This window comes from Bos mutus, chromosome 10, assembly GCF_027580195.1.
Source record: "Bos mutus isolate GX-2022 chromosome 10, NWIPB_WYAK_1.1, whole genome shotgun sequence".
In the NCBI taxonomy this organism is placed as follows: domain Eukaryota; kingdom Metazoa; phylum Chordata; class Mammalia; order Artiodactyla; family Bovidae; genus Bos; species Bos mutus.
Window position 1 is genome coordinate 9069094 of NC_091626.1, and position 17274 is coordinate 9086367.

Genomic DNA, 17274 nt, shown 5'->3' on the forward strand with positions numbered 1-17274 from the left:
GCTGTGTCATGCGGTGGCTGATTACAAAGCCCCAGGGGTCCCAGGGCTAGTGCTAGCCCTCTGTTGGGTAGAGTTGTGTGTCATGGTGGCTGGTTTGTATGCTGGGTGTCCGAGATCCCATGTTGGCCTTCTACTGGATGGGGCCAGTTTCTGACATAGCTGTTTGCCAGGTGCATAGTGTTCAGAAGCTGGTGTTGGCCCTCTTTTGGGTGGGATTGGGGTCCAAGGACTCCCAGGTCTGGTGACTGCCCTTTGCTGCGTAAGTCTGAGTCTTGGGGCTGGTGCTGGCCCACTGGTGAATGTAGGCGGGTCCTAGGTCTTTGACTGCAGAACAAGGGCATCCTAAACCTAGAGTCAGCCTGTTTGTGGATGGGGCCAGGATACAGGGGGTCCCAGGGCTAGCGCTGTGTCAGTGGAGGATGGACTCAAGCTCTGGGGTCTTTGACTGCATGGCTATGGAGATCTTGGGGTTGATGTTAACCAGTGGTTTGTGGGGCTGGGTCCTGAGTTAGCTGGGGGCTCAGAGGAGTCTGTGGCTTCTGGCCTGGTGGTGCGTTAGGCTGGGTCCACCTCTTAGAAGCTTGGCCTGAGGTGCCCTCATTCTGGTGCTGACAGGTTGGTGGGTGGGGTCAGGTCCCAGCCCTGATAAGCAAGAAGGAAGATTCCAAACTGGCATTTTCTATTACCACTGTCCTCGTGGTGGCACAAGTTCCCCAAATTGGCTCCCACCAGCATCTGTGTCCCCAAGGTGAGTTCCACTTGCCTCTTTGTCTCCAGGAGGCTCTCCAAGTGGGTCCCACCCAGGCTCTTTTCAGATGACTTCTTCTGCCCTGGGTCTCAAACCAGGTGGCATTTTGTGTGAGCCCCTTAAGAGCAAAGTCTTTGCTGGGAGAGCTATCACCAACCTCAGATATGCAGATGATACTACTCTAAAGGCAGAAAGTGAAAGGGAACTAAAGAGCCTCTTAATGAGGATGAAAGAGGAGAGTGAAAAAGCTGGCTTAAAATTCAACATTCAGGAAACTAAGATCATGGCATCCAGTCCCATCACTTCATGGCAAATAGAAGGGGAAAAAGTGAAAGCTGTAAGAGATTTTGTTTTCTTGAACTCCAGAATCACTGCAGATGGTGACTTCAGCCATGAAATTCAGACGCTTGCTCCTTGAAAGAAAAGCTATGACCAACCTAGACAGCTTATTAAAAAGCAGAGACATTACTTTGCCAACAAAGGTCTGTCTAGTCAAAAGTTTTGGTTTTTCCAGTAGTCATGTATGGATGTGAGAGTTGAACCATAAAGAAGGCTGAGCACCGAAGAATTGATGCTTTCAAATTGTGGTGCTGGAGAAGACACTTGAGAGTCCCTTGAACAGCAAGGAGATCAAACCAATCAATCCTAAAGGAAATCAACCCTGAATATTCACTGAAATGACTGATCCTGAAGCTGAAGCTCCAGTACCTTGGCCACCTGATGCAAAGAGCTGACTCATTGGAAAAGACCCTGATGCTTGGAAAGATTGAAGGCAAAAGAAAAAGGGAGTGGCAGAGGATGAGATGGTTAGATAACATTAGTGATTCTGTGGACCTGAATCTGAGCAAATTCCAGAAGATAGGATAGTGAGGGACAGGGAAGCCTGGCATGCTGCAGTCCATGGGGTTGCAAAGAGTCAGACACGACTGAGCAGGACTGAACATCAGCAGCTCTGTTTCCTGCAGCCCTCTGGCTCCTCAGAAAGCAAGCCTTGCTGGCCTTCAAAACCAGAAGCTCTGGGGGCTCACCTTCCCTGATCAGGAACCCAGTGTGGGACTGGACCACCTCACTTCTCAGGGAGAATCTCTGTGATTCTAATTCTCCTCCCGTTTACAGGTCACCCACCCAGGGTGTTAGGCCTTGACTGTACTGCATCTGTGCCTCTATTATCATCTTCATTTGCTTCCTTCTTTATAGCTTTACTTTTAGTAGGTCTTGTCTGCTAGTCTTCAGGTATTTCTCATTAATAGTTGGTCTGTAAGTAGCTCTAAGGTGGGTTCGCCTGTGGGAGAAGATGAGCTCAGCATTTTCCTTCTCTGCCACCCAAGAAGATAGTTTCTTGACATGGTGTTCCAGAAGCTTTAATGGAAATAATACACGTGAATTGTTTTGTTTAAATAAAGTACCATGATTTTTAAATTTCCACAGTATATAATATTTTGCGTGTCATTCAACCATGTTGTACACTAAGGTATTTTTGAAGATAAATGAAGGATGCAGAATTCTCTCTGGAGTTGTGTCTCACATGTTGGACTTCTCAGATGACACTAGTGTGTAAAGAACCCGCCTGCCAACGCAGGAGATGTAAGAGACACGAGTTTGATCCCTGGGTCGGGAAGATTCCCTGGAGGAGGGCATGGCAACCCACTCCAGAGAATGCCATGGACAGAGAGAGGAGCTTGGTAGGCTACAGTCCAAAAAGAGTCGAACACAACTGAAGCGACTTAGCATGAATGTGGCACTTTGGCAGACATTTTAAAGTTTATTTTGAGTTTTACTCATCTAGTGTGTTCTCATTTGATCCTCAGGAAAACTCTGAGAGATAAGAAGTATTCTTTGTTGTATTGGAAGTTAACTTGAGGTTTTCAGTGGTGTCCAGCCCTGTAGAAAGTAGTGGAATCAGTAGATATAAAATCTAGTGTCTTTTCTGTGATACTCCTAGGACGAAATATGTAGGTTAGTGCAGTTCTCATAAGCAGAAGAAATAGCAAGTATTTCAGTTGTTCAGTTTTTGTTTTTGTTTTTAATTACATTGCTTTACCTTAAAACTGTATTCCCGATTTCTTAAGGAGTGTGTTATTAATAGGTTTCACTGAAACATAACAGGGAAATGGTAAGCTTTTTGCGATGTTGAACCTTGTAAGTAGCCCATTTTGCTGGGACACTGAAATGAGGAATCACCCTTTCACATGGGTATCGTGGATTAAACCAGTGTTTGAGCATTGTGCACGATACATAGGTACTGTTTTCCCTCTAGGTGGCTCCCTGGGTCTGTACAAATACAGATCATTGAAAACTGTGTTATTCTTACCTCTCTTTTCCCTCCCTGCTCTGTGGGGCTATGCGTTACATTTTAAGTAATTAAACCGTAAAGTCCACTAGGATATAATATCAGCCACTCAATTTAATATAAATTTTAAAAAAGGAATAAGCAAGTTAGAACAAATGTTTGTTAATTACATGCCCATAAATTGAGGAGGACAGGGGGGAGGGTAAAGGGGAAAGACAGATAAGTAAAAAAGGTTTATTAGATTTCTGTAATACATTTAATTTGTAGGATGTAATTATATGTACTCGTTATGAGATAAATTGCTTGAACATAGGTGTAGTAATTTATCTGCACATATATTTTTTATAAAAGAACTTGGTTGGGAAAGGAATAAAAATAGCGCCATATTTATGATACTGCCTTGGTACTAACAGAATTTTAAGATTCAACCGTGTAGGTATTTGAGTGCTCTTTTTCTCCCTGACCCTTTAGTACTTTGATCCGTAGTAATATGGCATTTGCTTCCGCTACTGTATCAGAAGAACTGGGGGCTTTTACCCCTTTATTCCCGTAACGGCTCTTCATTCCTAAACTGCTTTCTTCCCTTGGCATCTGTGAAAAGATCCCTGGTTTTTCTCATTCCTCTCTCAATCATTTCTTGTTGTTATGAGTATGTCTTAAATACAGGTGCCTTAACAGGCTTCGGTGCTTGATTTCCTTTTGTTTCTGCTTTCTGTGCTCTCTCACCACGCGCAGTTAGCTGACGTCAGAGTTGCAGCTACCATTTATGTGCCGTTGGTTTCCAAGTCCCTGTCCCTAGTCCATTTCTGTCTAGCTTCCAACCAGATTTTCACCTGTCTGCCATGGCAGTCTCATAGTAGGTATTCCATAAACATTTGTGCAATGGATGAATGCTTAGAACTTAGCGTGTGCTCTCCCTACTAAAACAACCTGTCCTCTCTCTTCTCTTGAAACAGTGTCTCAGTATCTAAGCTTAACCTGAAAGCATTTGACTCCTTCGCCTTTCCCTCACTCTGCCTTAGCCGCAATTACCAGTTCCTATGTCTCTGCGCTTGGAGAAAGGGCTGACTTGGGTGCGCTGCCCCAATCCTGCAAACCTGCTTTGATGACATTCTAGTCAGGCTTCTAATTTAGGCCTTAATCACAAGGCAGTGTAATTACAAGTTCACTTTTGTGTCTCATCTTTCTTCCCCCCAAGTTTGTAGGCATGTAATAAATAAATATTTGTCCTAATATGTTTTGTTGTTATTTCCTTTCTCAAATTTGTGTTAGATTGAGTGGGTGATGTTATGGATTGATGTGCTTCGTAGTTTATTGCATCTTAGAAAGAGATGCTAATAGAGTATTTTTGAACCCTGCTTGTAAGAATCTAAGATTTGAGTGAAGAATCAGTATGGACAGATAGTTCTCAGAAGTATTTCCTCTTAAATCCCTTAAAACCTGACCATACACAAAATGTTAAATAGTGTACAGAGTGAATAGCACAAGTATCTTTAAGGATATACATATTGTGTGGTACATTAAATGATAAAATGATACAATTTGATATATAGGGTCAGTGGTGTATATGTAGACGACATAGAAATAGTAAGGTATTGTTTTCTTGGCACTGTCTTGGGTAGTAAGTTAATGTAGTTAAGTCAGAATGTCTCTTGTTGTGTTTTTTGTTGTTCAGTTGCACAGTTGTGTCTGGCTCCTTGTGACCTCATGGATTGCAGCACGCCGGACTTCCCTGTCCTTCCCTATCTCCTGGAGTTGGCTCAAACTCATGTCCATTGAGTTGGTGATGCCATCCAACCATCTCATCCTCTGTCATCCCCTTTTCCTCCCGCCTTCAATCTTTCCCAGCATCAGGATCTTTGTCAATGTGTTAGTTCTTTGCATCAGGTAGCCAAAGTATTGGAGCTTCAGCATCAGTCTTTCCAATGAATATTCAGGACTGAGTTCCTTTAGAATGGACTGGTTGGATCTCCTTGCAGTCCAAGGGACTCTCAAGAGTCTTCTCCAGCACCACAGTTCAAAAGCATCAATTCTTCAGCACTCAGCTTTCTTTATAGTCTAACTCTCACATCCATACATGACTACTGGAAAAACTGTAGCTTTGACTGTATAGACCTTTGCTGGTGAAGTAATGTCTCTGCTTTCTATCTAGGTTTGTCTTAACTTTGCTTCCAAGGAGCAAGCATCTTTGAATTTCATCGCTACACTCACAGGCCACAGGGATTTTGGAGCCCAAGAAAGTATAGTCTGTCACTGTTTCCATTGTTTCCCCATCTATTTGCCATGAAGTGATGGAACTGGATGCCATGATCCTAGTTTTTTGAATGTTGAATTTTAAGCTAGCATTTTCACTCTCCTCTTACATCCTCATTAAGAGCCTCTTTAGTTCCTCTTAACTTTCTGCCATAAGAGTGGTGTCATCTGCATGTCTGAGGTTATTGATATTTCTCCTGACAGTCTTGATTTCAGCTTGTGATTCATCCAGCCTGGCATTTCGCATGATGTACTCTGCATATAAGTTAAGTAAATAGGGTGACAATATACAGCCTTGACACACTTCTTTCCTAATTTTGAACCAGTCTGTTGTTCCATGTTTTGTTTTAACTGTTGCTTCTTGACCTGCATATAGGTTTCTCAGGAGGCAGGTAAGATGGTCTGGTATTCCAATCTCTTAAAGAATTTTCCACAGTTTGTTGCATTCCGCACAGTCAAAGGCTTTACTGTAGTCAATATAGCAAAAGTAGATGTTTTTCTGGAATTCTCTTGCTTTTTCTATTATCCAACGAATGTTGGCAATTTGATCTCTGGTTCCTCTGCCTTTTCTAAATCCAGCTTGTACATCTGGAAATTTTCAGTTCACGTACTGTTGAAGCCTAACTTGAAGGATTGGTTAGTTTTCTGTGATTGTGGTTTTCAGTCTGTCTGCCCTCTGATGGAGACGGATAAGAGGCTTATGGAAGCTTCCTCATGGGAGTGACTGACAGAGTGGGAAACTGGGTCTTGTTCTGATGGGTGGGGCCATGCTCAATAAATCTTTAATCAATTTTCTGTTGAAGGGAAGGGCTGTGTTCCTTCCCTGCTATTTGACCTGAGGCCAAACTATGGTGGAGGTAATGAAGATAACCTCCTTCAAAAGGTTCCAGGCACACACTTTTACCCTCAGTGCCTCCAGCCCTGCAGCAGGCCACCACCAACCCACGCCTCGGCCGGAGACTCCTGGACCCTCACGGGCAAGTCTGGGTCAGTCTCTTGTGGGGTCACTGCTCCTTTCTCCTGGGTCCTGGTGCACACAGGGTTCTGTTTATGCCCTCCAAGAGTCTGTTTCCCCAGTCCTGTATAAGTTCTGGCGGCTCTGTGGTGGGTTAGTGGTGACCTCCTCCAAGAGGGCTTATGCCACACCCAGGTCTTCTGCACCCAGAGCCCCTGCCCCTGCAGCAGTCCTCTGCGAACTCGTACCTCCTCAGGAGACACCCAAACACAGTTCTGTCTCAGTCTCTGCGGGGTCTCTGGGTCCTGGTGCACACAAGTTATGTTTGAGCCCTCCAAGCGTCTCTGGCAAGTACAGGGTTTGGTTCTAAATGCAATTTTGCAGTAGACAGACTGAAAACCACAGTCGTGGAAAACTAACCAATCTGATCACATGGACAGCAGCCTTGTCTAACTCAGTGAAACTATGAGCCATGCCGTTTAGGGCCACCCAAGACAGACAGGTCATGGTGGAAAGTTCTGACAAAACGTGGTCCACTGGAGAAGGGAATGGCAAACCACTTCACTATTCTTGCCTTGAGAACTCCATGAACAGTATAAAAAGGCAAAAAGATAGGACACTGAAAGATGAACTCCACAGGTTGGTAGGTGTCCAATATGCAACTGGAGATCAGTGGAGAACTAACTCCAGAAAGAATGAAGAGATGGAGCCAAAGCAAAAACAACACCCAGTTGTGGATGTGTGGTGATGGAAGTAAAGTCTGATGCTGTTAAGAGCAATATTGCACAGGAACCTGGAATGTTAGGTCCATGAATCAAGGCAAATTGGAAGTGGTCAAACAGGAGATGGCAAGAGTGAACATACACATTTTAGGAATCAGCGAACTAAGATGGACTGGAATGGGTGAATGTAACTCAGATGACCATCATATCTACTTCTGTGGCCAAGAATCCCTTAGAAGAAATGGAGTAGCCATCATAGTCAACAAGAGAGTCCGAAATGCAGTAATTGGATTCAGTCTCAAAAATGACAGAATGATCTCAGTTCATTTCCAAGGCAAACCATTTAGTATCACAATAATCCAAGCCTACGCCCTAACCAGTAATGAGGAAGAAGCTGAAACTGAACAGTCCTATGAAGACCTACCGGAGAAGGCAATGGCACCCCACTCCAGTACTCTTGCCTGGAAAATCCCATGGATGGAGGAGCCTGGTGGGCTGCCGTCTATGGGGTCACACAGAGTTGGACACGACTGAAGCAACTTAGCAGCAGCAGCAGCAGCATGAAGACCTACAAGACATTCTAGAACTAACACCCAAAAAAGACGTCCTTTTCATTATAGGGGACTGGAAAGCAAAAGTAGAAAGTCAAGAAATACCTGCAGTAGCAGGCAAATTTGGCCTTGAAGTACAGAATGAAGAAGGGCAAAGGCTAGCAGAGTTTGCCAAGAGAACACACTGGTCATAGCAAACACCCTGTTCCAACAAGACAAGAGAAGAGTCTACACATGGACATCACCAGATGGTCAACATCAAAATCAAATTGATTATATTCTTTGCAGGCAAAGATGGAGAAACTATACAGTCAGCAAAAACAATTCGGGAGCTGACTGTGGCTCAGATCATGAACTTCTTATTGCCAAATTCAGACTTAAATTGAAGAAAGTAGGGAAAACCACTAGGCCATTTAAATATGACCTAAATCAAATCCCTTACAACTTTACAGTGGACACGAGAAATAGATTCAAGGGATTAGATCTGATAGAGTGCCTGAAGAACTATGGACAGAAGTTTGTGACATTGTACAGAAGGCAGTGATTGAGACCATTCCCAAGAAAAAGAAATGCAAAAAGGCAAAATGGTTGTCTGAGGAGGCCTTACAAACAGCTATGAAAAAAAGAGAAGCGAAAGGCAAAGGAGAAAAAGAAAGATAAACCACATTGAATGCAGAATTCCAGAGAATAGCAAGGAGAGGTAAGAAAGCCTTCCTCAGTGATCAGTGTGAACAAATAGAGGAAAACAATAGAATGGGAAAGACTAGAGATCTCATCAAGAAAATTAGAGATACCAAGGGAACTTTTCATGCAAAGATGGGCACAATAAAGGACAGAAATGATACTAACAAAAGCAGAAGATATTAAGAAGAGGTGGATAGAATACACAGAAGAACTATATGAAAATGATCTTAATGACCCAGATAACCACAATGGTGTGATCACTCACCTAGAGCCAGACATCTTGGAATGTGAAGTCAAGTGGGCCTTAGGAGGCATCACTACGAACAAAGCTAGTAGAAGTGATGGAATTCCAGTTGAGCTATTTTAAATCCTAAAAGATGATGCTGTGAAAGTGCTGCACTCAATATGCCAGCAAATTTGGAAAACTCAGCAGTGGCCACAGGACTGGAAAAGGTCAGTTTTCATTCCAATCCCAAAGAAAGGCAATGCCAAAGAATGCTCAAACTACTGCACAATTGCACTCATCTCATCTCACATGCTAGCAAAGTAATGCTCAAAATTCTCCAAGGCAGGCTTCAACAGTACGTGAACCGTGGACTTCCAGATATTCAAGCTGGATTTAGCAAAGGCAGTGGAACCATAGATCAAATTGCCAGCATCTGTTGGATCACTGAAAAAGTGAGAGAGTTCCAGAAAAACATCTACTTCTGTTTATTAACTATGCCAAAGCCTTTGACTCTGTGGATCACAACAAACTGTGGAAAATTCTGAAAGAGATGGGAATACCAGACCACCTGACCTGCCTGCTGTGAAATCTGTATACAGGTCAAGAAACAACAGTTAGAACTGGACATGGAACAACATACTGGTTCCAAATCTGGAAAGGAGCCAAGGCTGTTGTCACCCTGCTTCTTTAGCTTATATGCAGAGTACATCATGAGAAATGCTGGACTGGATGAAGCACAAGCTGGAATCAAGATTGCTGGGAGAAATATCAATAACCTCAGATATGCAGATGACACTACCCTTATGGCAGAAAGAGAACAACTAAAGAGCCTCTTGATGAAAGTGAAAGAGGAGAGGGAAAAAGCTGGCTTAAAGCTCAACATTCAGAAAACTAAGATCATGGCATCCATCCCATCTCTTAATGGCAAATAGATGGGGAAACGATGGAAACAGTGAGAGACTTTATTATTTTGGGCTCCAAACTCACTGCAGATGGTGACTGCAGCCATGAAATTAAAAGATGCTTGTTCCTTGCAAGAAAAGTTATGACCAACCTTGACAGCTTATTAAAAAGCAGAGATATTTTTTGCCAACAAAGGTCTATCTAGTCAAAGCTATGATTTTTCCAGTAGTCATGTATGGGTGTGAGAGTTGGACTATAAAGAAATTTGAGCACCAAAGAATTGATGCTTTTGAACTGTGGTGTTAGAGAAGACTCTTGAGAGTCCCTTGGACAGCAAGGAGATCCAACCAGTCCATCCTAAAGGAACTCAGTCCTGAATATTCATCGGAAGAACTGATCCTGAAGCTGAAACTCCAATACCTTGGCCACGTGATGTGAAGAACTGACTCATTGGAAAAGACTCTGATGCTGGGAAAGATTGAAGATGAGAGGAAAGTGGGACGACAGAGGATGAGATGGTTGGATGGCATCCCTGACTCAGTGGACATGAGTTTGAGTAAACTCTGGGAGTTGGTGATGGACAGGGAGGCCTGGCGTACTGCAGTCCGTGGGGTTGCAAAGAGTCAGACATGACTGAGCGACTGAAGTGAACTGAACTTGAAGGATTTTGAGCATGACCTTGCTAGCATATGAAATGAGTGCAATGGTGCAGTAGTTTGAACATTCTTTGACATTGCCCTTCTTTGGTATTGAAATGAAAACTGACCTTTTCCAGTCCTGTGGCCACTGCTGAGTTTTCCAAATTTGCTGGCATATTGAGTGCAACACTTTCACAGCATCATCTTTTAGGATTTAAAATAGCTCAACTGGAATTCCATCACCTCCACTAGCTTGGTTTGTAGTGATGCTTCTTAAGGCCCATTTGACTTCACACTCCAGGATGTCTGGCTCTAGCTGAGTGATCACACCATTGTGGTGATCTGGGTCATTAATATCTTTTTCTTATAGTTCTTCTGTATATTCTTTCCACCTCTTCTTAATATCTTCTGCTTTTGTTAGTATCATTTCTGTCCTTTATTGTGCCCATCTTTGCATGAAAAGTTCCCTTGGTATCTCTAATTTTCCTGACGAGATCTCTAGTCTTTCCCATTCTATTGTTTTCCTCTATTTCTTTACATTGTTGACTTAGGACTGCTTTCTTATCTCTTCTTCCTGTTCTTTGGAACTTTGCATTCGGAAGTGTATACCTTTCCTTTTGCCTTTCACTTCTCTTCTTTTCATAGCTGTTTGTAAGGCCTTCTCAGACAACCAGTTTGCCTTTTTAATTTCTTTTTCTTGGGGATGGTTTTCATCTTTGCCTGCTGTGCCACCTCCATCTATAGTTCTTCAGGTACTCTATCAGATCTAATCCCTTGAATCTATTTGCCATTTCCACTGTATAATCCTAAGGGATTTGTTATGTTTAAACCAGTCTTTTTAAGGATGTAAATATCTTAACTTGGTACAGTGGAAAGCATAGCTTTTTGCTTTTGGTTAAGCTGTTTTTTAAATTATTCTTGGTTTGGCATAGGCATAATTATCTCTTCTGCATTGCAGATAAAAAGGAAAAATCTGTTTTAAGAAAATATTTACATGCAGTGTCGTGTTCCAAAGTTGGGGCTGATGTCCTTGATCTTAGGACTCCTGCCTCACATCTATTCTTTGTATCTCTGAGTCATGTTGAGACTAATTGAAGAGCTGTTGCTAAAGAACATGTAAGATTACCACTCATCTTCTCCCACTTTTTTATGTCTCCCTAGGTACATGGACTGTATCGCACAACAGGTGCTAGTTTTGAGAAGGCCCAGCAGGAGTTTGCAACAGGTGTGATGTCCAACAAAACTGTCCAGACCGCGGCCGCAAACGCAGCTTCAACTGCAGCGAGCAGTGCAGCTCAGAATGCGTTCAAGGGTAACCAAATTTAGAGAGTCTTCCGACAATGCACTGTTACCTTTTGATTGTACTTTTTTCTCTAGTTACTGTATTCTATACATTTTTTTTTAGTTCCAAACACACAGTACACACAGCACGTATATTTCCTAATCTCTTGTGCATGGGCTAAAAGCAGAAAAACTTCCTCGTCTTATTATTTACCTGACAGTTTCTCAATAGTTCAGTGCCCCTTGCAGAAAAAATATTACATACAAAATAAACATTCTCCATATTTTTGGGGGGATGAATATTCAGCGAATTATTTCAGTGGTGACACACTGAAATTAACATGGCACTTACTAGAAAATGCACTTAGTACTTGCTGCAGTCCTTCTGTCCAGAATCTTAGACATAAAAATTACACATTTGAGCAGTAAAGCAATGCTTCATTCCTTTTCCTTATTTATATTGAAAGAAATAGGACATCCGAAATTTAGGGTCTTTTAAATTGGCTTGCTTTTTAGCAGTTTCAGTCACCGGTGAAGAGCCTGTGCTTTTCAAAGCAGATAATGTAAATTTTATCTTTTTATTTTCTTTATTTAGAGTAGTTGATATTTTGATAATCAATCTCTGATCTTGCATGGATACCATGTTTCTTAAAAGAATTAGTATTTTGGGTTATGCACTGCTTATGGTTGTAGGATTGGGGACTTGTTTATAGAATCATAGAAATGATTTTCTATAATACTTTCTTTTAAATAAAAATGTACCGGATGTAATATGAAGATATAATATAATGCAGTGCATTATCCAAAAAAAGTAGATAATTGGTGGAATAGGATGTAGTGATGATAATACCTTTTTGTTTTTAATTTTCAGTATTCATGCCATAGTAAAATATTACTGTTTGGAAACTTTGGTATATTCTTGTGGCTACTCTTTTTAATTGAACTGAGCTTGTGTTGGGCAGCTCTCTTTTGGGGTATGCTTGTGTACTTTTTAACAGAGGTGTTAAAGTCTAGCCTGACTCCATGTCCTGAAAGAACATAACAGTATTTAAGATATTATTTTTTTTAGCCTCTCATGTCTAGTTGGCATTAAAAAGACCCTGATACTTCACTATACTTGAATCCCTAATGCACCTCAGTCTTTGAATTTTTGAGACACACTGAACACACTAAAATCTGTAGCAATAGAAAAAATAAAACATTTAACTTGAACCAAGCAAGAAAATACAGATATAGTTGAATGCATTAATTATGAACATAATCATGTTAAAATTGTTACTATGCAGCACAGGACTTCATTCTTATAGTATACTTGGATTGAAACTTTGAATCATTTTTAATAACTGATTAAATGCCTCAAAGACACTTGTAAAGTCATAGTACTATTGTTTTGGAAGTCATTAGCAGACCTCAGATTGCAGAATAATGAGTATGTTGTATGCAATTTGATTTTAAGGAAGGGTAGTCTGTTGGATTATATTATTTGATACTAAAAAATCAGCTGGGTGTAAATGGTTAAATCATTTTTATTCTTCCCCCCAAATTTGGAGTTAAAATGAGTTTCATCCTAGAGGTAGGAAGGTAAATTCTCCTATTTATGAAAGAAGCTTTGTGTGATGCTAGGTATAACTCAGCTTCATCCAGATGGTGTTTACGTTTGATTTATTTGGGGCTTTGTTGAAGTAATATACTTGGAAGATATTTCTTTTACTCTGATGAAAATAGGATTCAGAGTATGAATTTAAAGCTGTTTTTATGAATATTTCTGATCAGTGATAATCTCTACCTACTTTCTCAACCAAATAAGCCCATTCAAGTTTTTTAGAGCCTATAATCTTACTGAAAAATGTTTCATCAGTATGCTTTGTTGAGCGTGGATTTTACAAATATTCAAAACATTAACCACAAAATACAACAAAAGCACTTAGGTCTGTCATTATCTTTCAAGTTCCTTTTGTTTCTCCTTAAACTACAGATGAAAACTTTATCATAGAGACTTTTGAAGAATACTGAGATATCAATACTTTTCTTCAAGAATTATGAATGCTTCTCTCTCTTCTGTAGAAATCCTCTATTGCTAAGTAGCAAAGAATAATTACAACCAACAGTACCTTTTTTTTTTTTTTTTGTTTGGATGGCGGAAGTGTTGTTTTAAATTCCAGTTATTTGGGTTAATACAAGCTTATAAAGAGAAAAATGTTTTTTAAAAACATAAATGTGCATTAAAATGATGGCACTGCTTAACAGTTTGATAAGGTAGAGGAGTTTTTAATTCTTATAATCTCTATTCTCTTAACAACTATTAGTAAATAGTCACATTTGCGCTCAGTAAAAGATTGGCATTTGTTAGTGGTTTATATTTGATATTAGTATTACCCAGTATCACAATCATGAAATGGTCTTCACATTGTAAGGAGCCACGTCAGTTTTCAGTTTGTAGTATTGTTTTGGCTATTTTATTTCAAACGAAAGTTTGAACACTGGAAAATCATTGCTCAGTGGTGTTTAATTTGGAACTTGGATTATTTATCTAAGGATGTCTGTATATTTTGTCAATGAGTACTATTGCGCTGCCATTATGGTGATTGTCATGGTTCTATATAAATGCCCTCCATCTGTCCCTCTACTGTTGCATGTTTTCGGTGGTTTGGAAGTTTTGTATATTTATTGTATTAACACAGAGTGTCATAAAATAAAATGCTGTTTACTGGATGTTTGTTTGTGTAATTTTAAATACTGTATTAGCACTTCAGAGGCAGTAATTATACAGAGGACTCAATGTATATAGAAATACCACATTTGATTTTTTAAAATGACATGACAGTTCTTCTGTTGCTTTAGACCTTTGTAGGTAGTGGAACATGAGATTCACTAGTTAAATAGTTCGACCACTGTAAGGTCAAAATACGCAGACTAGAAGCCAGATTCAAAACAGAAAACCCGTGTTGTGGCCCAGACCTCCCCTGCGGGCTCACATGGACGCCTCTGTTCTAGTATTGTGTTGACGCGATTGGGCTTGTTTTCTGTTCCCTAAACTCACTACCTGTTGTTGTTTTATGTACTGATGAAAGTACCAATTTGTGTATTGTTGGATTTTTCATCTGATTATCTAAAGAGGATATAAAAAATATAGTCTAAAAAAAGTGTTCATGGTGAATCTCATTTGAGAAATTCATGTTAAATTAAAATAGGAACAGCATTTTAGTTTTCTGGGTGTTACCTAAAAGTGACTTTGGATTTTCACTGGATATAGGCCTTTTGTAAATCATGTTGATATAATGTATGGTTTGCATTTTAGAGGGAGTTTATGTTTAATTAAGTTTTAGTTTCTGTAAATCATTTGTAGTACATAATGCTTTTTATAGTTATTGCTTTATCTTTTTCTGAAAACACTGGCATTAGCACCTAATTTTGCATTTTTATTGGTAAAAATCTACACTGTTTCTGTACAGAATCTGTTGCATTTTTGTGCAGTTTTCCCTTATTAGAATTTCTGTGCTGTCACTCATCATTGCACTGTGATTCTTTCATTTTTTCCTTAAGCTAAATGTTTAAAGGAATTTACTGATTCCTTGTGATTAAGAACTTTAGAGGTGAAATAAAAGCGGTTAATGTAAAAATAATTGAGGATGTTTAAAAATCTGTACTTTGATAGATTTTTCAAGTGCCATAGTATAAATTTATTTAGAGTAGAACTGTATGTTTTAAAACACTAGAATTTTTTATACTACTTGTTTATTAAACTAAAAGGTTGTATCTCGGTGGTTAAATATTATGGAAAGTGAAGTATTTCTACCAGAATTTTAGGGTACATTTTATACAACAGCACACTTTTTGTTAAGAATGAGTATTTTTAAACTTTAAGATTTATCACAATCTATAGAAAGATAGAAAGGAATCTGTAGAAAATTTCTAAGCTAGCCAGATGTTGCCTCTAATCTATCCTAGATAAATACAATAGATGTCCTTGATTAGAAGATTCTAGCAAAATAGGGAAAGGCTCCCCTCTAGTGTTCTTACCCCTCTTGTGGGCTTCATATTTACAGTTTAACTATGTGGTTTTGATAAGACAAAGCCTTCAACTTAGAGAATTTTCATCAGCACTGTTTATGTTTTCAAATGGCAAGGGGCATAGGAGCCAGCAGGTAACAGTGCAGTGAGTGTTAAATTTTATCTAAATCTTGATTTATTTTTCAGCTCATAACTTTCTGGAGTTGGCGTAGCTGATGGTGTAGTTAAAATTCTTCTGCCACTAAACCCATTTTATCTTTACTGGAGATAGAAAGTCGTTAATCCTCTTCTGCCTTATAGTGTTTCATATGTTGACTATTATCTTTTGTACATTTAAACAGTTGAATTTGTAGAACCATAGAATGCACATTTTATTTAACTCTTTGTTTTATAGTACTTAGCTTTAATCCTAGAATTCCTCCAGAACTCTTTAAAAATTTTGTGGGCCAGTAATTCTCAAGATAAATCATGGTCATGAGTCATTGTTACCGTGACAGTTTACATTATTATTCAGGAAGAAAATGCCCCGAATAACTGTTTTTCTTCTGGTGGTTACAGAAGTTCCCACAACATTATTGTCTCCTACACAAAAACTGAGCCCACTGGGCATACACATCCCTCCAACTAGTTTTCTTCTAGTATGAAGGAAATGTGTATCTGTTGTAGGACTACTGAAAAATGTGGAAAATAAGTGAGAAAATAAAGCAATATGTAATTTTTCTCATCTAGAGATACCACTGTTAATGCTTATTGTACTTTTTGCTTTCTTTTTGTATACATACATATTTTATATAGTTAAAGGATATAAATAGTGGGAATTTTTATCCTGTTTTTCCCTTACTTGGTATTATATCATAATGATCTGCTAGTTAAGCTTTTAAAATTAACTTATTTGTAAAATTAAAATTACATTTCATATAAATTAAAAAAAATATTTACAGCAAAAGGAGTTACAGTGGTTCATAATTTTATACCCACAAATAGGTACTGTTAAAATTTGGTTCATTTCTTTCCGTTAATTTTCCAGGAAGGCCACTTTTTCCCCTAATATTAAGAAATAAGATTTCCCTCTACAGCCTTGTAATTGGTCTTTTAAGGAGTTCTGTCTAGCTTTCACAAACCCCATTTCTTTGGACCCCTGAAGACCACATTGGCACCGGATGTCACCTGGCCATAGTGGACTCATACATGGCTCATTAAATTTTTACTCTGAAAGTAGATTTGTCTAGAATTATACTGTTTCAGAGTTGGGCCATGTGGATAATCATATTCTGCCAAGACTTTGAAAGAGTTACCAGAAAACTGATGTGTGCTGAAAGTGGAGAATGAAGCAGACATGCAGAAGAAGTCGGATAAGGACATAGGAAAGGCCTTACCAGCTCTCTGTTTCTTTTGTGAGGCCTGGCTGTTCACCCCTTTTTTGTTAGCTGGATATCACATTCTCCAAGTAATATTCTTACCCTTTTCCTTCTGAGCTATCTTGAGTCGATTTCCTATGGCTTTTTGCTAGAGAATTTTAACTTACACAATGGTTTGTAATCTTTTTTCCAATTCTGATATAAATATGTTGAATTTTTCCTATTGATGAATTAGTTCTGTAACAGTGGCTGTATATGCATGTACCACATGTTATTTTTCAAATCCTGTTACTCTTTTAGGTTCTGAATTTCAGTTTTTTTCTTTTTTATTATAAATAACTTACCAAGAAATATATTATTGCTAAATTGCAGACCCAAGCTTGTGTTCTTTCCTTAGGACAATATGCTTGGTCAAAGTGTAAGTATAGATTTTTATGATCTTGGATGTGCATTGTCAAATTGCTCTCCAGAAAATTGTATCAATTTACGCCCTCCATCTCCATCTTTATTTACACTGTGCTGTGATTGGATGTTCCTTTTCTAAGAAGGCTTTGGCATCAGTAGGCTTTAACAAATAATCGGAGGGTTTTCTGAGCATTCTGGTTTCCCACAGATGATGGGCTCAGCTGATACTCCTTGTTTATAAATAGGAGT

At 39.4% G+C, this 17274-nt stretch overlaps 1 protein-coding gene across 5 annotated transcripts in view; it reads left to right on the plus strand.

The window, feature by feature from the left end:
• The window catches only part of SCAMP1 (secretory carrier membrane protein 1), a 151560-nt gene that overhangs the window by 110631 nt on the left and 23655 nt on the right, over positions 1-17274 (plus strand). For 3 of the 5 annotated variants that reach the window (XM_070377255.1, XM_070377254.1, XM_005899713.2), the window contains one exon: positions 11132-11282. In XM_070377255.1, coding sequence (XP_070233356.1) covers positions 11132-11282 — 151 coding nt within the window. Of the gene's footprint in view, positions 1-11131; positions 13964-17274 lie in introns of those variants that run through there. The other 2 variants (XM_005899716.3, XM_005899715.3) reach the window with 1 other exon arrangement.